This window comes from Barbus barbus, assembly GCF_936440315.1.
Source record: "Barbus barbus genome assembly, chromosome: 38".
Taxonomy (NCBI): Eukaryota; Metazoa; Chordata; class Actinopteri; order Cypriniformes; family Cyprinidae; genus Barbus; species Barbus barbus.
In genome coordinates, this window is record NC_136716.1 from 17,673,744 (window position 1) to 17,696,138 (window position 22,395).

At 39.0% G+C, this 22,395-nt stretch overlaps 1 protein-coding gene across 1 annotated transcript; it reads left to right on the top strand.

Moving 5' to 3' along the window:
- Window positions 1-1,109: 1,109 nt before the first annotated feature.
- LOC306858146 (adhesion G protein-coupled receptor A1-like) lies at window positions 1,110-14,902 on the top strand (the record flags this gene model as incomplete). The annotated part of the gene is made up of 7 exons (XM_079398545.1): window positions 1,110-1,114; window positions 2,517-2,619; window positions 7,873-8,000; window positions 9,212-9,335; window positions 12,210-12,361; window positions 13,125-13,220; window positions 13,435-14,902. The coding sequence occupies 7 exons, from the start codon at window positions 1,110-1,112 to the stop codon at window positions 14,900-14,902; spliced, it is 2,076 nt and encodes a 691-aa protein (XP_079254671.1).
- Between the last annotated feature and the right edge of the window lie 7,493 nt (window positions 14,903-22,395).

Genomic DNA, 22,395 nt, shown 5'->3' on the forward strand with positions numbered 1-22,395 from the left:
TCGGTGCTGCAGCGGTGATGTGCCCGTGAGCTCAGAAGGTTACAACCATTTCCACCTCTGCAGTGGGTAACTTCAACCGCGCGCGCTCAACAGCTCCTCTCACGAGAGACATGATATTCAGCTTTCACACACATTCTCGTCTACAGATTGGTAGATCCCACGCTAAAGTGAAAACGTGTCAGACGTCTTATTAGGGAGAAGAAGAAATTTTCCAAAAATCCAACCCACGATATTTCTGAGAAACTGTTTTACTTTTCTTCCTCCTCATGGCATGCTTTTATAGGAGCCATCATCCGATGTGACTCGAGCTCCTTAACGGTTCAATTACCTATTTATTTTAGTACTTTTGAGGAAGAAATATAAGGTGGGGGAAATAGAAATGGATTTCTAACTGAATTTATGGCCACCATTATGTTGCCAAAGATGTCTACAGAAACATATAACAAATAAAAATTGCATTTCATACAATTAATGCAGGTCTCTTCACAAATATTTATAAATTAATTTTCATACACTTGTAGGGTTTAACAAATAAATAAGCCCACTAAACGTGGTAACAATTTATTTATTTGTTTTTACAGATGTAATAATTTGAACAATGCCAGTAGGCTATCACAAACCGTCCAATAACACCAAGGCTGATGATACACTGGTCAACTTTTTGAGCATTTTCCCACTGAGAATGTTTATTACTAACAGTTTATTTTGAGCCGGACATGACGAAAGTAATAACTTGCTGGTCAGTAAGTGAGCCATAAATTCAGTAACAGCTCAATGGTTCAAATGTGTTTTGATTCACTAAAAGAATCGGCTCATAAGAGTCATTCGTTAAACACTGGTCGCGCTGTGTATCTCACGCTGTGATTCATTGGCGGTGTTGCGGTGCATGGTAGTACGGGAGTATTTCACCACGGTGTTCCTTCCGCATCATGAAGATTCGAGAATCGAACGTCAAGTAAATAATTTGGTGCCGCTATTTTGTTTGAAAAATGGAACCGGTTCTACGTTTCTCTGTTCAAATCCCAAGACCTGATGTTTGTCTTCCTTAGAGATGGAGTATATTACATGCGCTCACGCTCGTCAAGTCTATCAGATAATAGGACGTAAAGATGGGGTACAACACCAGTTGCTCTCTTAAAAATAGGTAAGGGTATATGAGGTAGGCAAAATTTTACGTCTAAATAGTAGCCTATATCTCTTTCTGATATGGTAAGTGATATTCACAAAATAGGGTAGCTCATACATTCATGCTCTTGCGTTCATTTTAAAACATTTTCTGATAAAGTCTTGAGTGTGCCATTTTGGTATAAGGGGTGTTGGCTTTGTTTGCTCGTCATAGCATTACAATTTTGGAGACATGAGGGTGTTAAACCGTTGTTAGGGCTCTCCAATGACAGTAAGACTATTTTAAAACCATCTTTACACTGCCTACGTTGTGAAGAGGTCGCACTGTTGTTTTTTCTCGAATGCACGTGCTTTAACATTTCACGAGTGATATTTCTAAAGATTTGCGTCACGGCAAATGCGCACGTGCCCGACGGAAATCGCCGCAAATGACTTAAATTCGTCAATCCTGAGCTGACTTTTAACGAGGAAACGGTTTATGGTGATGTTCGCTTTGTTTTTTGCTTTTTTCTCGGATGTTCTGCAGCCTCTGCTGCTGGAGAATGACCCCCCCTCAGCGCCTCTCTCCGCGTGCACAAGGGCCACGCGCCAGATGACCACATCATAACCGACTGTGATACTTGGTACTACTGCACTAAAGCTGGACCCTAACTTTGCAGATCTGATGGTGAGTGATTTAAAGTATCTCATTTATATTTTTAATTACAATTTAGGACAGTTCATGTTACAAGATAAAACTTTGGTCTCTCTTCCTATGTAATCCACACACAAAAACTTTCGGTCATGATATAAATCAGCTTCTTTTTTGTTTTTTGGCATTGTAGTACCAATACCAGTCAATTGCGAGCTTCTCCCAAACAAACGGGCGTTTACGGTGGGCATTAGCATTGATCTCCGATGTGATGTACGAAATTAAAGCGATGCCTCACAATGGCATCGCACCATAGATTATCGTTGTATTTTCTCAGCGGTAGAGAAAGAGGGTCCATTTGTTGCAGCGCCAGGCGCTTGCTCAATATCGCAACAATGTTAAATTAACTTGATTCAATTACGTATAGTCGATGCACTGTCTTTGAATCTCTTAAAACGGTAGAGATTGTGTAGAAGGGATTTAGTCAGAGGGTAACCGCACTGGTGGCTCTGGAAGCTGGAGAGCGCGTGCAATGAATATCAATTGTCATTGTCAGCTAATCATCACAAGGGGCAGTGGCCTTGGTTATCCCTGAGGCAAAGGCGATTTTACTTTGTTTTCCAATTGCACAGTGTTTTTTTTCTATGACAGCACCAAAGTATACTCGCGGCTGTATGACGTGGATAGAGGTTTTAATTGTGTGCGTTATGACGTCTGCATTAGCTGTATGATGTCGGCTGTCGCCGCTTCCTCTTTTCAGATATCCAGCCAATCAGGTCACCGGTATCAGCCAACCAGGCAAACCCAACCCCCCTTTCCACCGTACAGAAAAGGCACGTAAAATCACAGCAGCACCATGGAGAGTGCCTTTAGCGCTTTATCTGTTTTAAGCACCAAGGACAGAGACCCGAACCAACTAGTCCAACAGTCAGTGACAGTGTTAGTCTAATAATTTAAGAACATAGATTCTAGCAAGGGCGTGGGTTTGCTTTGAAAACAGGGACATATTGCAAGGAGGCAGAGGAAAAGATTAAGATAAGATTATAATCTTTGTAAACAAACAAGCTATTAAAACAGTGAATCACAGGACCTTGATCAGAGTATTGATGCTGAGAAATGCAATTGCGTGGATGTACATCTGGTGATATAGAGAAAATAACATTTATTCCTTCTTATCTCAAGACTCATTTTGTGTACTTTTCTCAGCCCCAAAATATTATATATGACAGCTGCATACTGAGTTTTTTTTTTTTTTTTTAACCATCCGCCTGTCATTAAACACTTTTACATGTTTGTCATTAAACACTGCCTTAAATGCCTCATTTGTAGTTCTCACATTATTTCCGTAACATAGGTACGTCATTATGTCCATCTACTGACTACTTTATACTTTGTACTTGCTGATTATGGTTTTCCAATAGACCAATCACAACAGAATGGGGCCGGTTGACCAATCTGAGCAGACTGGGCATTTCGGAAGGCGGGCTTTAAAGAAAACAAAACTAAAACAGACTGTTCAGAAAGTGGATGAAAACAGGTACTGCAGCAATGTAAATTTAAAAAAAAAAAAAGTTTTTTGAACATTAAATCATGTAAACCAATTCTAGTAGCCCCCCTGAATAAAACTATGAACCTAAATAAGCATAATAGGGTCCCTTTAATAAAAAAAAGAAAAAGGTAATTCAAGCCGGATTTGAACTCACAACGTTTGGTACTTAAGGCAAGACGTATTCAGCTTAACCAGCTCATGGACAGACGTGGCTTTAGGGAAGTTAAAATGTCTCTACAGTGACACCAGTGAGACCTTAAAGAAGTATTAAGGTCTCACTGGTACTCATCAGTAGTTTGGGACCAAATATTGGTCGGGACACTTCCGATTTGGTTGCTGGGGACATTTTCCTACCTCCTCTACCATCTAAAGATACATCTATAGATCTCAAAAGGCTTTTAAATGTAGTCAGCAACAAGTTGTTTCTTCTATTTATTCAAGGTCTTCTTTGTGTCTATGTAGTGCCTTAGCTTCTACAGTTTTGGAAATTAAGTGACTAGGATCAACCTGAAAATATTTAAATATTGATAGATATAAATAAATAAATGGACATTAAATATTGATTATTTCATTAGCCTTCTTGTAGAGACTTTGGAGAGAAAGAACACAAGTTAAATAGGAAACAGAGATAGTGTGGATGAGCGGTCAGTTGTACAGCATTGCCTGTGTACAAAATTATCTGAATGCTGCGAATGACCAATCAGAATCGAGTTTTCCAGAGAGCCGTGTAAAAATGCAAAGTATGTTCTCCTGAGCGCCACATTATCCATTAGACCTTGCAAAAGAGCTTTTTCAGATTACAGAGGACATGAAAGTGCAAGGGATGTGCAGAGCAGCTCTTTTAAACCGCACACAAGTGCACACTTTCCACAAGGATTACAGTGAAGATCATAGGTCCCTACCACCAACATTGCAGAGGGAAATTGAATTGCATACTGAAGTCAGTTTAATTATAGATCATATGGTAATTCATTTTAGTTGTTTTCTACGGAAGCGAAATCTTGAATATTAAACAGTATTTGTAGAAAGAAAACAAAGATGGTTGTTACATAATGAGTGTTTTACTGCTTTTTGTTTTGCGCTGTGTGTAAGAGAGAGTAGGAAAAAAGAGAGCATGTGTGCATGCAAGCCTGTAGGCCTTCTGGATACACATGCACATGACTTTTATATATTGCACAATGTATGTTTGCAACATTTGTGCATGTATGCGTGTAAATGCGAGTGTGCATAGTTGCTATATGTTTATGAATATACGCCTGCAACAAACCCAAACAGTCATATTCTGTTGGAGAGATGAGTCTGTGCACTGGAGCAGTCTGATTGACCAAGTTTTGTCTCCAAGATAAGCATGCTCACTGAGGCACACAGAAGGAGAAGCCAAGAACACTCTTAATGCTCAAGATGCATCAAAGACCTAAATATGGAGAAGTCACGCCAGATTTTATAACATAATATTAATGGGTTTTATGAGATTGAATGGTTTTAGCTTTATAGAATGCATTAAATGCACTGTATTGATCAATCAATTTAAATTTCTCATTAAATGTCACTTTCCTCATACGACTGCAAGAAAAGTGTCAATCACATTGGCCCATGAATATACAATTTACCCTAATCAATTTAAGGGCCATAGGCCTATGCTAATTTGCTAATCATCCAAGCACAGCCTGTCTGAGTGAGAAAGCATGGTGTCTTAATGACAGCAGCCGGTCCTTTCCTATTGTTTCACTGCCTCCATTTGCTTCAGAATTGGATCTGTCAGTTTTCATATGATCACCATCTCAAAACTCCCTACAATTTGTCTCTCAGTGGCACACATTTTAAAAATGATTTTAGAAGTCATGTTTTATCTGTTCTTGCATTTGCGTAGTATGTTTAGGTTTCTTTTTGCAAGTCTGTGATATTGTGATTGCATTTACATATCTGCCTCCAAAATGTGGTCCCAACTGGTCTGGAATGTTACTACTTAAAAAGGGAAAGGGAAGTGGTGTGTGGCCAAGTATGGTGACCCGTACTCGGAATTTGTGCTCTGCATTTAACCCATCCAAGTGTACACACAGTAGTGAACATAAACCCAGAGCAGAGGGCAGCCATGCGGCACCCGGGGAGCAGTTGGGGATTGGTGCCTTGCTCAAGGGTCTCACCTCAGTCGTGGTATTGAGGGTGGAGAGAGTGTTGGCTATTCACTCCCCCCACCTACAACCACTGCCGGACCTCAGACTAGAACCCACAACCTTCAGGTTACAAGTCCAGCTCTCTATCCATTAGGCCACGACTGCCCCTTGAAGAAAGAGGATGAGTGCACAGAATGATAGCAGGTCCTACTGAGCCAGCGATGATCCTCTTCCTCTCTGTATGCTCATTGGCTGAGACCTGAAATGGCATCTCTTTAGAGCTCACTTTTTATTCTTTTTTCTACTTGCTTGCTGATTGGGTAAGACCTGATGATAGCAGGTCCAGTCAAGGGATTCAATTAAATGAATCTGTAAATATATGGATGTTCCAATGCTTATGTCCTGAATATGATTAGGTAGGTGTTAGGCAGATAGATAAATTGATTGATACATATATTGATTGGATAAGACCAAGCTGGAAAATAGAAGTGAGATTAGCGTCTCTAGCCATGTTATTCATTTAAATTATGTTATGCATACTGGTACATAGATAGATACTACACATAGATAGATATACACTACAGTTTAAACATGTTTAAATAAATTAATACTTTCATTCAGCTAGGTGCATTACATTTATTCATCTTTCCATTCGTCGAAGAATTCTGGTAAAAAATAATAAGCAAAGTAACTGTTTTTAACACTGATAATAGTAAGAATTGTTTCTTGAGCTCTAAACCAGTAAGATGAAGGATTTCTGAAGAATCAGTTGGTACTGAAGACTGTAGTAATGACATTTACATTTTTTAAAACATAAAAAACAGGTGTTTTTAATTTGTAATAATATTTCACAATATTCCTGTGTTTTACTGTGTTTTGATCAAATACATGACTTGGTAAGCTTAAGAAACTTCAAAAAAACTTGACAGTGACAGACCACAAACCTTTGAATGATAATATATATAGTTTTTAAGCAAGTTTTGTCTGGGAAAAAAACAGGTTATTGTCAGTGAAAGGGGTGGTTGATCACAGAGCTTGAGGAGTGGGAACAATCTCATCAAACTGCCATGGATGGGTGGATGAGCAATGGAGGGCATGTGTGTAATCACCACAGACATCCGTTTATTTTTACCCAACCCTAATGGAAGATTGTATTTTGGCCTGATATTTTGAGATTTCGTACAAGTGAATGGTTTACCTTCAAGAGCTTTGGATGGCGCTGCTGATCTCAAATAAAAATCCTAAAAGAGTGACAAACACTGCTTTTACGTAGGCCTACACTACAGAGTGAAATTCAGATCATTCCTGTAGTGAGGCGACACTGATTAGATTTTTCTTCTTTATTTAGTAAAACTCTGACTGTAGCGTACCCCAAAGCCATTAATAGCCATTTTATGGGAACACTGTTTGAAATGACTTCCTCTGCTTTGGGGCACTAAAGGAATTGATATTAATCAGCATTAACTTTCAGTGCAACAGTGGTTCGATGTCTAAGGGAATTAAAGGTACGCTATCTTTGCTGAAGAACTGAGGTCAAAGGATCAATAATGTGACGCTGAGTGATGCTTTATGGGAAACTGATTAATGGGCAGCAATTGTGCTGATCTCACCTTGAATTGAAGCAGACACACACTCTGGGAGACAGGGCATAATGGGCCCAAGTGCAAAAACACACTGTGAGGCTAAATCATAATATAACCAGGATTTTAGGGTTACGTTTACTTTTCGTTGTATGATCATTTTAACATGTATGTTGCTTTTTCGTTTATATGTAAGCTGTCGTTTAATTTGTGCATAATAGTATTGTGCTGACTTTTTTTAGGCTTCGCTGCACTCCAGATATTGAAAGAAGTGTTAAATGAGGTCTGCATATTTGTCACACATTTAAAAATGGAGACTAAGGGAAATTGGCTGTTGTAATGAGGAGCGTAGAGCGTATTCAGTCTTTTGGAGTGTAAAGACATGCATGTACATCTGTGGTGCAGCTTTACAGAGGGGAAGGAGCCCTTCAGGCACACAACAAAGGGGCTCTTCGGGCTGGGTGATAAAATAGACATGCTGAAAGAGATTGATGCGTATGGGGGGTGTAGTCTTTGGCTCACAGGGACAGCGCTCCCTTCTTGGATTGTTTCTCTTTCTTCCTGTCTCCTCCTCCAACTCTCCCTTTTTCTTTTATTTAGACAGATAAGACTGTCTTAATGGTCAGTTTCTTAAATCCAGCAGCTTTACTCATGTTGTGCATCTGTACTGCCACACATACTTTACCAATAAGAGACTGCAAATGTTAGAGGCTAAGATGGAGAATAGCAGTATGAATGATAATGATAAAATCACAAAGAAGCAAATTAGCAGACTGATGCTATTAGGCAAATGCATATATACAATAAAGACTGGTGTGTTTTTATCATTTTACGTCTTTTTTTCTCATGTTTTTATTCTGACTTTATTGACAGGATTTACAGAGGGTGCTGTCCTTTCCTCCATATCCAGGGGATTATTTGCACCCAGTGGTGTACGCCTGCACTGCAGTGATGCTGCTCTGCCTGCTGATTTCTATCATAACATACATTGTACACCACAGGTATGTGCTTTATTGCAATTAAGCTGCACCAGTGGCCTAAATGATTAAATACAGTATGGATTTGAAAAATAAGCTCTGTGGTTTGTGATTAGTTTATTAGAGTTAAGGATGTACTGATACTGAAATTCTGGCCAGTGTTATATCATATATACTACTTGGGGTCGGTAAGACTTTTTTGACAGAAGTCATTTATGCTCAACAAGGCTGTTTTTGTTTCATCAAAAATCCAATAAAACCAGTAATATTTTGAAATATTATTACAATTTTAAATAACTGCTGTTTGTTTGGGTATATTTAAAATATTTAGTTGTTTCCTGTGATGGCAAAATGAATTTTCAGCTGCCATTACTCCAGTCTTCAGTGTCACATTATCTTTCAGAAATCATTCTAACATCATAATAATATAATAAATCATTTTGGGATGCTTATTAGACTGTCCTTAAAGACTTTGGTTACTAGACAAGTGTGGTTTTGTGTGAAATGTGTGTAAAAACTCAAAAGCTTCATGTTGGACACAGTATGAAAATCATTGCTTTGGTATAAATGGATAAATTAAGAATCCTAATTTTAAGCAGAAATTAGTTTGAAATGAATTCACAGTCAAATAAACATCAGTCAATAAATACCTATAGGCGTTATAGATATTTGCATAATATAATATATTTGTTTTGGTCCAGTTTAATTCTGCAGCCGAATTTCAGCAATGACATTTAGTGTTAATGAGTAATGAAATCTAGTGAAATGTTGTATTTTCCATGCTACCTTTTGCATTGTTAAACCGTTTACAGTTAAATAGTTTTCAGTTTTCCTCTACTCAAAACATGCTATTTGTAACACCAGTACTAACACTGGAAGGTCACAGTCGGGAATGTTTTTGGGACAGACTGCCACCATAGTGCTGTGATCCTGAGTCAGACCGCCAATATTTATAGTATCATCACCCCTGACTGTCACAGATATTTCCAGTGAGTAATGCTTGCTCTGTGGAGAAGGGGCCACTTCTAACCTTAGAGGGACAATGCCAAATTTAGTGAGCCGCTCTACTTCGAGACACTTTGCAGACGGGTGAAAAAGATTCTTTAGTCATAGCATTTTGCTTCAAAGGCAGTTACTTGTTCCCTTTAGTTGTAAGCTGTTTATATATTACTCATGGCGTAACTGTTTCTTCATCTGATATGAGTGTGTGTGTGTGTGTTTGTGTGTCTCTGCAGCATAATCCGAATCAGCAGGAAAGGATGGCACATGCTCCTCAACTTCCTCTTCCACACTGCCATGACGTTTGGGGTGTTTGCAGGAGGCATCAACCAGATCAAGTACCCTGTGATCTGTCAAGTGGTAAGTCTCCCAGTTCTCTACCCTGTTTCTTTGGCCTGAGTGAACCACATTATTCATGCCCTGTGTCTGTGGCTCTCAGCTCAGAGTCACTAGCATATGGCCTCTTTGACTCCTGAATTGGCATGGTCGCCATTTACTAAGGCACAGAGGGCTTTGTTTGGCACGGCTGCCCAGTGTTGAGAGACTAATGCACTGGGGTTCTAGGATTGCCATGGCCTTTCAAAGTGTAGCACTTATTCTTTCATCAAAGACCATTTCCAGCCTGGACCAGTGAGTTAGATTAATTTGATTATGTTTATAGCTGCACGCTTATTAAACATATTTTAGTTAATGATAGCAGTTGATTCACTGGCAGTGAAGCTTAAGAATTAAAAGCATCAGATTTATGATTGGAGGCATAATGAGCATAAATCTGAGATGCAGCCTAAACACAGTATATATACACCGGTGCGGTGAAGGTAAAATACTGCATGCAATACTGTCATATTTGTCCACTTTCACACTAATAAAGAATTAAAAGAAAAATGACATTTGTTAAAATATATCAAATTATAACATAACCATATTAGAAATAGAATTGTGAATATCAATCGATCTTGTTTGTTTGTTCATTTGTGACAGACTTTGCTTTTGTAGTTAATTTCATTTATCCACCTTTTTATAGTGAGACTATGGGTAGGGGAGTATGGGGATGTTCCACTCAAAATGACTGAAATGAATAATTTAAAATCATAAGGTTGCTATTGGTATTTTAATATGTATTACAAGAATTACAATGGTATAACAAGTATATCTCTGTTAAAACTTTTCAGTCCTCTGCATTATTTTCCTCATTTCTTATTTCCGTGAAATCTTCACATCTCTTTTCAGGTTTGTTTTCACACTGATTCTTTAAAATGTAATTGCCTCCTCTTTTCACTTCTAATCTGGTAAATACAATATTTGTTATCTGTTAAATGAACAGAAATTTCTTTGAAATATTCTCACTCATTGTTATTATTAATGAGCAATTTTGATTAAAGCAACACATTTTACATAACATAGACATATAACTATAGTGATATTTAAAAGGTGTATGATATTGTTGACTGGAATAATCAAGCTTTTGGAGTTATTCATGATATGTTGAAAGTAATTTGTTAATGTTTTGTACACTTTTAAATTTCCTTGATCGATGGTGTGTAGAATAATGTCACCTCATTGTACCCAGTATTTAAAAATGCTTATTGCGTTCATAGAGCGAACCTTTTGCTGATTGTTTACAGTGTAATGGAAGTTACTACCATAATTCATGCAAAGCATCATGGGGCATAGGAAAAAGGTGGAGAAATATTTCTTCAATTTCAGTTCATTTTAATTCTACTTTCTTCAAATAAAATTTTTAAATGTGTCCTGTTTGCTACAAATTGCTTAAATTAAATGAAGGAATTGAATTGGTGTTTAAAAAGGAGTTACATTCTTGAAAATAGGTCAGGTTCAGTACTGTAACTGTTGTAAAAAATGACTGATAGAGGAAATTTGATTGAAGGAAACTGCAGTTAAGTCGCACGATAGAAAATATAGTGTTTCATTGCTGGATGATGTCAAATGAAGGCATGTGCCAGGTGAGGACAGAGAGCAAATGAAGAGAAATATGCCAGCATTTGGCCAGCATTTGGCCAACTGAATGGGACAATGTGGTATTTTAGCACTGCCATGCGTTTCTTCCCTAGGTGTATAGCCAGAGTTGGACAAACAGTGTGATACAGAGGAGCACTTGTGGCCAAATGATGCCGATATGATAAGAATTGTCTCCATAGCTGTTCTAATTGTGTATGTGTGGCAATGAATGTATTTTCTGGATAAATGTAGATGCTTTATTTTGTTGTGCAGTACAGTGCCCTCTCAAACAAGCAGGCATGGGCCCATGCCCAAGTGGTGGGCATCAGAGGGAGGGAGGCACGAGTCATACCATGACAGATGCAGCTAAATTAGATCTGAATCTTAATATTTTTGTGATCAAATGTTCTCATTATGTCACAAAATATGTATAATGATTAATGTTAAAAGAAACATTTGCAACCATAATAAAAGCACACTTTGTTCTTTGTGAGTTTTGAGAATTTGTGGTATATACCATATGCATACCAGTGCTGCTTTCTGTGTAAAAAAATAAACAAAAAAAATAAAATCCCTGAAATACAAGATACACTACCGTTGACAGGTTTGGGGTCAGTAGGATTTTTGTTTTCAAAGAATTCAATACTTTTATTCAACATGGATGCATTCAACTCTTAACTTTTGAGTGATAGTAGTTTGAATCTGTAACAGTCTTGTACTGCTAATAGGTTTTAGTGTTTTTAGGGTCAGTGTGTTTTGATGAGTGTGAATGTTTGCTGTTTGAAAAGTTGATTTTGAGACCTGTATGAAGTATTTGGCCCTTAACTGCTGTGTCAAGTTATGTGGTCCTAATTCTAATTATGTGGTTTCTCATTATATTTATGTGAGTTTGCCCTTACATTTATTTATAGAGTATTTGCATTTTCCTAGATATAAACAAAAAATAATAATTTCACGTTCACTTATTACACATTTACACACAGCTTTTTAAAAAGCATGGCAGACAGTCACATCACATAGTTTACATTCAGTGCCCATATAAACGTCATATATATCCTATATGAATGAATGGATGGGTCAGTTGGATGCAGTATGCGCATTGGAGCAAAGAGGACAACAGCATGACCGCTGTCTGAGGAGGATTACCTCAAACTCCCCTCAGTGCATCCTTCCTCAAACAGACACACACACACACTGCTGCTTTAGTTTTCTGTGCCAGTCGACTCTCTACGAGTAAGCTTTCAGTGTTTAATGTTTCATCTTGTTCATTGACAGGTTGGCATTATCTTGCACTACTCCTCCCTCTCTAGCATGCTATGGCTGCTCTTCACTGCCAGGAATATTTGCAAGGAGGTGTGCAAGGCTCCACCCATACCTCAGGACAGGGACCCTCCCAACCAACCACGCCCTAAAGCCACCATCTTCAGGTACACAGCATGAAGACTATGAATTTACTAAAGTTTGAGAATTCTGATTTAATTGTGGCTCTTATTGAATACAGAGTTTGTTTCATTAAAGAGTTGAGTTGATAGATACAATATATGTACACTACCATTCAAAGGTTTGGGGTCAGTAAGATTTGTTCTTTGTTTTTTTAAAGTCTTTTATGCTCACCAAAGCTGTATTTATTAATCAAAAGTACAGTAAAACAGGAACATTGTAAAATATTATAACAATTAAAATTGTTTTCTATTTTAATATATTTAAATTTTCTGTGATGGCATTGTTTAATTTTTCAGCAGCTGTTATTCTAGCCTTGAGTGTCACATGATCCTTTGGAAATAATTCCTATATGCTCATTTGTTGCTCAGAAATTATTTATCATTGTCAATATCAATACTGAACACTGTTCTGCACAATTAAGCAGTGCTGCTTAATATTTTTGTGGAAACCATTATAATTTTTTCAGGATTATTTGAATAGAATATTCAGAAGAACAACATTTATTTGAAATAGAAATCTTTTGTAACATTATAAATGACTTTACTGTCACTTTTGATTTCATTCCTAAATAAGGATATTTATTTATTCATTCTTTTTTTTTTTTTAATCAACCCCAAACTTTTCACAGTAGTGCAATTCTTTTAATTTAATTGGTATGCAATGTATTTGCTGTTTGGGAAAATATCTCTAGACAAAAATCTCACATCTCTAGACAAAATAAAAAAGATTTTACCCTCATATTGTCAGGTTTTATCTGGTCAGTGGTGGGATCCCTCTAATTATAGTGGGCGTTACGGCTGCTGTTAGCTTGGACAACTACGGTAGCAGAGATGACGCTCCTTAGTAAGTATCATATGTACTGGTAGTGCCCAATTAGATGTCAATTAGATGTTGATTGTAATATGTTTACTTGGTTTTCAGTAAGCCAGTAAAAATCACAAATGTCACTGATTCTGGGAGATGTATCTTAATTAATGCTATAAATTACCACAAGGTCTGTAATTAGACCTAGAGTGGTATCGACACTGTCAGTTTAATCATTGTCTCTGTGTTGCAGCTGTTGGATGGCTTGGGAGCCCAGTCTTGGGGGCTTTTATGGACCCACTGCCTTCTTGGTCTTGGTAATGTGCATCTACTTTCTATGGACATTCGTGCAGCTAAAGCAGCACCCGGAGCGCAAGTATGAGCTCAAGGCCATGACCGAAGAACAGCAGCGTCTAGCTGTAACTGAAATCGGCCATTGCCACGCTGTCAGCGGAGAACCAGGTGAGCACGGCGATCACACAGGCTGCACAGCCATCACAGCCTCCATGCTGGCCAACGAACACTCTTTCAAAGCTCAGCTGAGGGCCACCGCCTTTACTCTCTTCCTCTTCCTGGCCACCTGGGTTTTCGGAGCGCTGGCCATATCACAGGGCCATTTTCTAGACATGATCTTCAGCTGCCTATACGGAGCATTTTCAGTCACACTGGGGCTTTTTCTGCTGATTCAGCACTGTGCGAAACGTGACGATGTGTGGCACCGGTGGTGGGCCTGTTGCCCCAAAAAACCAAAGGTGGAGGTCAATGGAGAACCAGCGGGGAGCACTGATCCCCCTACTCAAATTCACAGCCATACGCCATCCCATGGGCAGAACCCAATCCACTGCCAGGTCGACTCGTCCTGCCCAGGTAAACCACTGCTTTCCCCGCACCTACGCTCCCCTTTGCCACACTGCAAGTTGGGTACTCTGCCCTCCACCCAAAACCACACGAGCACCTGCTGTGCCACCCTTCACAGCCCCTCTTCCTTAATAGGGAGCACGACTCACCCGCAGTCCCTCCCTGATGAACTCCGGCCAACCCTTCCCTTGCAAAGCTGCCTGAAGGACAGGTCTAAGACTCGTTCCTTCAACCGGCCTCGGCCCTGCCTCAGGGACTATTCTTATCACATGACCTCCACCAGCATGGACGGCAGCGTGCACAGCTCCCACCTGGACAGCCCCCACAGCGTGCACCTGGACAACCCTCTCATCTGCCACACGTCCCACTTGGACACTCAACTCTCTTGTCACAGCCCCCACCCAGACAACCAGCTGCGCTGCCCCAGTCCCAGTCCTCACCTCGAGAGTCTGGCTTCGCACAACCTTCACGATAGCCTCTCCTGCCATTGCGCACACTTGGAAAGCCAGCTCTCCTGCCACAGACACATGTGCTGTGCCAAAGCAGACCCATTCTCGAGTATATGCTGCCATAAAGCTGACCCATTTGTCAGCCCTTGCCAGGCGGAGGATCCTGACATGGGTCCGCTGGTGTACAGTTGTGCAAAAATAGCCGATAAAGAGGACGAAACCATGCTACATTTGGATATAACCCCGCCGAAGGCCACTCTGTCGTGCTCCCAGGCCACGCTCAGCAGGAAAGGCACCCTCAGCCAGAGAGGGACGCTGAGTCGGAACAGTAGTCAGCATGAGGACTACTTACTAACCTCTGATTCCACAGGTAACATTAGGACTGGACCCTGGAAAAATGAGACAACCGTGTAGGCCTGTGAATGACGTGCTAACCTGTTTCTCTCGCCTGAGCTAAACTACTGTGTAGTCCCAGGGCTGTTACCCAAAGGCCCTCTCTTCTTTGAGCTAAGCTACTGTGTAGTCCCTCTGCTGTGCTTCCCCTCTCTCACCCACTCATATACCTTCTCTTCCCCTTTAAAGAGGTTTGAACCTCTGCTTACCTCTTCTCAGACTTCATCTCATGTCTCATCCCAGCTCCATTCGGTTTGTCCTCTTGCCGTTTTGATATGGCAGCAAAGATCACATGCCATACATTTTAATTTGGATGATTTTTTTATAATCAAACTGATTTTTGTACATGTGTTTTTGGGTATGGTAACATAATGTGAAATTATGTCGTTGTGGATGTGTGTGAATGTGTGCGTTTAGTAGGTGAGAAAGTACTGAGTGCATGTGTTTGTGTCTATTTGCATGTGACAACATGCTTGTGTGTATATAGATAGCACGATTTCCATTTGTGCAAGAAAAGTAAGTTTTAGAGCCAAAATCTCCCACATTTGTGTTTAGCCTTTTAATAAAAAAAATGCTAAATGGATCGCCAAGTGTGAAAACACCAGCACTTAATTAGATTTTTACTTTTAAGGAAAACTGTGAATTCTCACTAATGAAAATAAGATTTATTGATGAACATATATGTGTTACAGTATATGTGCCAAACAGTATAATAATTAAAATGCAACTCTTAAAACTGAGATCTACCCCAAAGTACGAATTAGTCTGTGATTATGTGGATAATGGTGTGTGGTTGTCACAACTAAGCTGTCATTTCATCTACAGATATAAAAACATCAAACAAATAGGCTCCCTGTGTTTCCATGGTGACAAATCATGAAGAGAGGTGCCCAGTCAGAATACATTTTGAACTGCACATGTGATGTATGCACATACAGTATTTAGTTACTGACAATGAGGCGCATATCAGTTCAAATCAATGGCCTTACAGAACGTATTAGTTTTGCATTTATCAAAAGTCTTATGTTGCACTAATGCATTAAAGCATGCTCACCATAATGTAGGAAACAATCATTTACATGCCTAACGAGCAACATATAGCTACATATATTCATGTGATTGACAGGAACATGCATAGCTTACTGGAAACACTCGTTTATTTATTCTGAGGCAAAAAAAAAACAAAAAATGGAGGGCTTCGCTTTCTACATTAGAAGAAAGGATTCTCATTTACAGTTTATATCACTGTGCCAACTCACCTTGCTCACAATAATTGTCTGATTTAACATAATGGAAGCTCATCTGTCAAACGAGCAGTGAGTAAATGAAGACAAAAAGGAAAAAAATGTGTCTCTGCCAACTCATATTGTAAATAATTATCAGGCACGTTGATTCAAAACAAGTAAATCAAGAATAAAATGGAATCTGAACACTAAATTGCATAGCCATTTCAATGACACATGAGAGCAAATTACCAGAATTTTTACATTTCATTGAAATTAATATGTGATTTATTTATTAAATTCTATTTATTCTTCATTTAATAGTTTTAAATTGGCACACCCGATTTACAGTATATAAATTGGCGCAGATGCAACTGTCTTTTTAAAACTTAATATATGATTTGGAGTGCATATTCTGTTTTATTCCTAATTTAAATGGAGATAAACACATGATCACACTTGAAATATGCCAATAGCTACATGTATCTATTTCAATTTTTAAGGGGTAATTAATTTTTTGACTACCATGTGATCATATTTGTCTAATTTTGTTCTTAATAATATGTGGCATTATTTAATCAGAATGCCAAACGAAGAGTAATGTGAAACATTTGGAAGATTCCTTATGTGGTTTATGTTGGGTGTCTTTGTGAGCTCAGGGATCATGTTGCATTTACAACTACACAAGATATACATTTGCATGAAATTAATATTGGCTGTTGACCCCAGAGTGTTTCACCATCCAATTAAAATTATATATATATATATATATATATGTATATATGTATGTGTATACAAATTTCTCAATATAACTCAAATTGCCCTTCAGCTGCCAACCCATGCTTTCTTCAGATGTGTAGCACATGGATACTATCAAGCCCTCTCTTGAATACTTGGAAATGAAATTTCTAGCTGCCTGATTTACCATGTGTTGTGCTTAATCTTTACCCACACGACCCACCTTTCATTTATAGCAAATGAAAAACTGCAGACATTTTTTGGTCAGTACATGTGCTCTGACCTGACCCAAAGCCTTTTTTTTTTTTTTTTACATTTGTCACAATTTTCAATAAATGTATTTTATCACCTGATGCTGTGGTCCTGTTCTCTTGCTCTCTTTTCAGAGGCTTCAAAGTAGTGAGCGAAAATGCAATGCATAATGCCCAAAGTTGGCTGAGTGCTTCCCTAACTAGATCTATTTCTCATTCCGTCCATTCGCAGTGTTGTGTGAAGGCCAGTGCGCTTTGTCAAAATCATTCCTGAATTCGGCAGGAAGAAAAGGCATCAACTTCGCCTTGAGTCGGGCGTGTACTTATCGTGCCTGCGTCTCAGCTCTTGCTGACAGTCTTCAGAGCTGCAGGGCCTGGACGATTGTTTATTCATCAGTCCTCCCCGTTCTGCAGCTGATCCCTGCTCACGCATTCTGTTGTCAAGGATTCTGACATCATCTCGGAACTGTAGGAACCAACAGATGATGAAGAACTGCCAGCATGTCCTTACTCAACCTGTAAAGGAGTTTTTAGCCTTCCAACTAAACAGCTGTGAGAGGTTACCACTGGCACACGCTTGGAAACTTTTCAATGTTTCATACTGAACATTTGCTGCAACACTTAGTTGCCCACAAGGTTTCTTGAGGTTGTGACTAGTAGACTTCTCGAAACAGAAAAAAACCCCCTTTATGTTTAATTGAAGAGGTCTTAAGTCTACTTAGAAACGTGTAAGAATTCAAATCAACAAGAAAAGGAGAAGAATTAAGGAGCAAACGTAGGCCATTCGTTAAAGTGGAAGACAAACGGCAAAAAGCATTCAAGCTAAACAATGAATTCACACAGCTAAATGGGATTTAAGCAGTGTTGCGTTCACTGAGTAACCCACCAGGTGTTGTTAAAATGATACTAGACGAGCATTGCACTCCTCGCTTCCATCTGCTGTTGGATTTCAACACTGAGATTACAGGCCTGACAGAATCAGATCAGGTAGTTTTTGTGTCAGTTGATGTTTGATAAACCTGCATTTTTTACTAAAACTTTGGAGGGGTTAATCTTAAGGAAAGTATTTTGTTTGTTCGATAACGAGGATGAAATATGTGCATTGTGCCGATAATTTAACGATTCTATTTAAAACATACTGTTGTGGAACAAGGAAGTTAACGGGTTAATTAAATAAAGGCATAGTTCACCCAAAAATAAAAATGACCCCATGATTTAATTACCCTATTGTTTCAATCAAAGGAAAACCAGTCTCCTCTCGGCTTATATCGAAATCCTCCGACATTTTTCTTTACAAATTTTTGTTTTGTACTTTTAATTCATGACTGGTGTTTTGTTTTGTTTTGTTTTGCGCTTGCCCACTACGCCTTCAGCCAACGTCATCTGCTAAAACACCACTCTCATGAGTACGACAGTCAGTGGAAGCTTTTTTACGTTTTATAAAGTTTTAATTATGGAATATTTTTCTTACACAAACGCATTGATTGACTTCAGAAGACCCCCCCCCCCAGATTTTTAATCTCTAAAATATGCATTTTCATGTGTGACATGCTTGCAGTGTTTTACTTTTCAAAGTTCTTAATGTTTATGCGATCAGTCCTTGTGCTTTCAAATCCTTTTTTCTTTTATTTCATTGTTGCACTGACGTCTTGTGAACTAAAATTTTTCTTCAGTCAAATAAATTTGATGTACTTTTAGTTAAATTAACATTTTAGGCTAGTTAAATTAACATTTTAGGCTATAAAAAATGTTGACTATATTTAAATTGTTTTGCTAAAGACAAAATATTACTAATAAAAAATGACTCATGAAATTTATTGTAAATTATTTATCTGTGCACATAATTACTTTTTTACATTCATGTGACCTCATCATTAAGCAAAAATATCAGTGCCTCTCCCCTTTTTAATGACATCTCTTCCTTGATTGGAAAGAAAAGTTGGTCGCAATTTCAGATTTAGGTGACTCAATCAAACATTGCTTAGTCATTATATGACAGTCAGTCCACAGCACTTGGATAGTTCTCAGTGTTTGAGCACCACTACAAAATTACAATTACTTCACCCTTTGACATTACTTATTTAGAGTTTCAAGGGACGGTGTGACCTATTTATTTTGAGCCTTATATAGAGGCAGGCGTACGCTTACTCCCTGATGTTCTGGTATGGTTTGAGTGGTAATGGACAGAACGCACAACTCAAGTCAGATGACATACTATCAGAGAGAGTGGGAGGTGGAGGAAGCAGTGAAAACGAGGTACCGAAGAGGAAGGAGGATAAATAGATCCATAGGTGGGGGAAGGCACAGGACTGGAATAGAACAGTGTGGTGAGCTGGATACGTGGACAGGTGTCTTATAAATAGCTTTCTTTGCTTAAAATTTAAGGATGGTTCTTTTTTAAGCGATTCTTGGCCATATGATGTCACATGAGGTAAGATATATCTATATATGTGTAGGGTATATATAAAGAGAGAGAAAGATGTATATATTTTAAATCGAAAATTTACCCACAGGTAAGTTTGGGCAGAAAACTCAGAGTGGCTTGTTGCTGGTATTTTTACTGGTATTTAATAATAATTCCATTTCAAAATACATTACATACAGTGCCCTCCATAAGTACTGGAACAGTAAAGACAAAATTGTTCTGTTGGCTGTGGAGTCCTCTCCAGCTGGTGAAATTCATGTTCAGTCGGATTTAAATCTGGAGATTGACTTGGGCAATATTAGACTTTCCATTTCTTTGCCCTTATAAATTCCTTGACTGAACTGGCAGGGTGTTTGGGGTCATTGTCCTGATGGAATATGAAGCACTTCCCAATGAATCTGGTGGCATTTTCTTGAATATTGGTAGGCAAGATGGTTTTGTACCCTTCCAAATTCATTCTGCTACTGTCATCATTCATTAAGTCATCAGTAAAGTTGAGAGGACCTGTTCCAGAGGCAACCATGCATGCCCATGCCATGACACCACCTCCACCACGCTTTACAGATGAGGCTGTATGCTTGTGATCATTGCAGTTCCCTTTTTTTCTCCACATTTTTGCTTTCCCATCACTTAGATAAAGGTTTGTCTTTGTCTCATCGGTCCATAAACACAGTTCCAAAACTGTTCTGGCTCACCTTTGTGCTTTTTTGCAAACTCTAATCTTGCCTTTCTATTTTTGGTGCTGGTCAGAGGTTTGCATCTTGCTGTGTAGCATCTGTAATTCTGTGTCAAAGTCTCCTGAGGACAGTAAATTGTCAGAGCATCACCCTTTCTGGAAGTTGTTGGTGATTTTACAGACACATCTTTTAGGGTTCATTTACATAGCTTTTATGATTTGTCTGTCATCAACTACTGTTGTTTTCTCAGCTGATCAGGTCGTTGTTGGCTGCTGGTGGTTTCCAAACTCTTGATTTCTCCATGCCCTTTTGTTTTTGCTAGAGCTCTAACTGACTTCCTCTTTTCTTTTAGCATCCAAATTGCTTGCTTTTCTCTCAAAGTCAGCTCCCTCGTCTTCATCCTGGTTTGTGTGTGTCATCATCGATTGCAAGATTCAGAATACAGAAGTAATGGATATAACTGATACGACACATTCCCTGCTTTTAATATCTGAAGAATTAATGCAACAGGACACAGCTGATCACTTAGAAAGACCTGTGAGGCAACTGTTCCAATACTTATGCTCACATCAGATAGAGGGATGAAACTCTGAAAGTGCTGAAGTTCTTAGCTGGTAAAACATCTATGTGTTGAATCACCCAATAATAAAATGTGACATTCTTTAGTTTTGTCTCATACTCATCTTTTAATCATATTTGTAAATGTCTTGACTCCACAGCCAACAGAGCAATTTGTCTTTACTGTTCCAATACTTTTGGAGGGCACTGTATATACAGGTCCTTCTCAAAAAATTAGCATATTGTGATAAAGTTCATTATTTTCTGTAATGTACTGATAAACATTAGACTTTCATATATTTTAGATTCATTACAACACAACTGAAGTAGTTCAAGCCTTTTATTGTTTTAATATCGATGATTTTGGCATACAGCTCATGAAAACCCAAAATTCCTATCTCAAAAAATTAGCATATTTTTAGCAAGGTTCTCTAAACGAGCTATTAACCTAATCATCTGAATCAACTAATTAACTCTAAACACCTGCAAAAGATTCCTGAGGCTTTTAAAAACTCCCAGCCTGGTTCATTACTCAAAACCGCAATCATGGGTAAGACTGCCGACCTGACTGCTGTCCAGAAGGCCATCATTGACACCCTCAAGCAAGAGGGTAAGACACAGAAAGAAATTTCTGAACGAATAGGCTGTTCCCAGAGTGCTGTATCAAGGCACCTCAGTGGGAAGTCTGTGGGAAGGAAAAAGTGTGGCAGAAAACGCAGCACAACGAGAAGAGGTGACCGGACCCTGAGGAAGATTGTGGAGAAGGACCGATTTCAGACCTTGGGGGACCTGCGGAAGCAGTGGACTGAGTCTGGAGTAGAAACATCCAGAGGCACCGTGTACAGGCGTGTGCAGGAAATGGGCTACAGGTGCCACATTCCCCAGGTCAAGCCACTTTTGAACCAGAAACAGCGGCAGAAGAGCCTGACCTGGGCTACAGAGAAGCAGCACTGGACTGTTGCTCAGTGGTCCAAAGTACTTTTTTCGGATGAAAGCAAATTTTGCATGTCATTCGGAAATCAAGGTGCCAGAGTCTGGAGGAAGACTGGGGAGAGGGAAATGCCTGAAGTCCAGTGTCAAGTACCCACAGTCAGTGATGCTGGTGTTGGTCCACTGTGTTTTATCAAGGGCAGGGTCAATGCAGCTAGCTATCAGGAGATTTTGGAGCACTTCATGCTTCCATCTGCTGAAAAGCTTTATGGAGATGAAGATTTCATTTTTCAGCACGACCTGGCACCTGCTCACAGTGCCAAAACCACTGGTAAATGGTTTACTGACCATGGTATTACTGTGCTCAATTGGCCTGCCAACTCTCCTGACCTGAAACCCATAGAGAATCTGTGGGATATTGTGAAGAGAAAGTTGAGAGACGCAAGACCCAACACTCTGGATGAGCTTAAGGCCGCTATCGAAGCATCCTGGGCCTCCATAACACCTCAGCAGTGCCACAGGCTGATTGCCTCCATGCCACGCCGCATTGAAGCAGTCATTTCTGCAAAAGGATTCCCGACCAAGTATTGAGTGCATAAATGAACATAATGGCCATTCTTTTATTGGTCGGATGAAATATGCTAATTTTTTGAGATAGGAATTTTGGGTTTTCATGAGCTGTATGCCAAAATCATCAATATTAAAACAATAA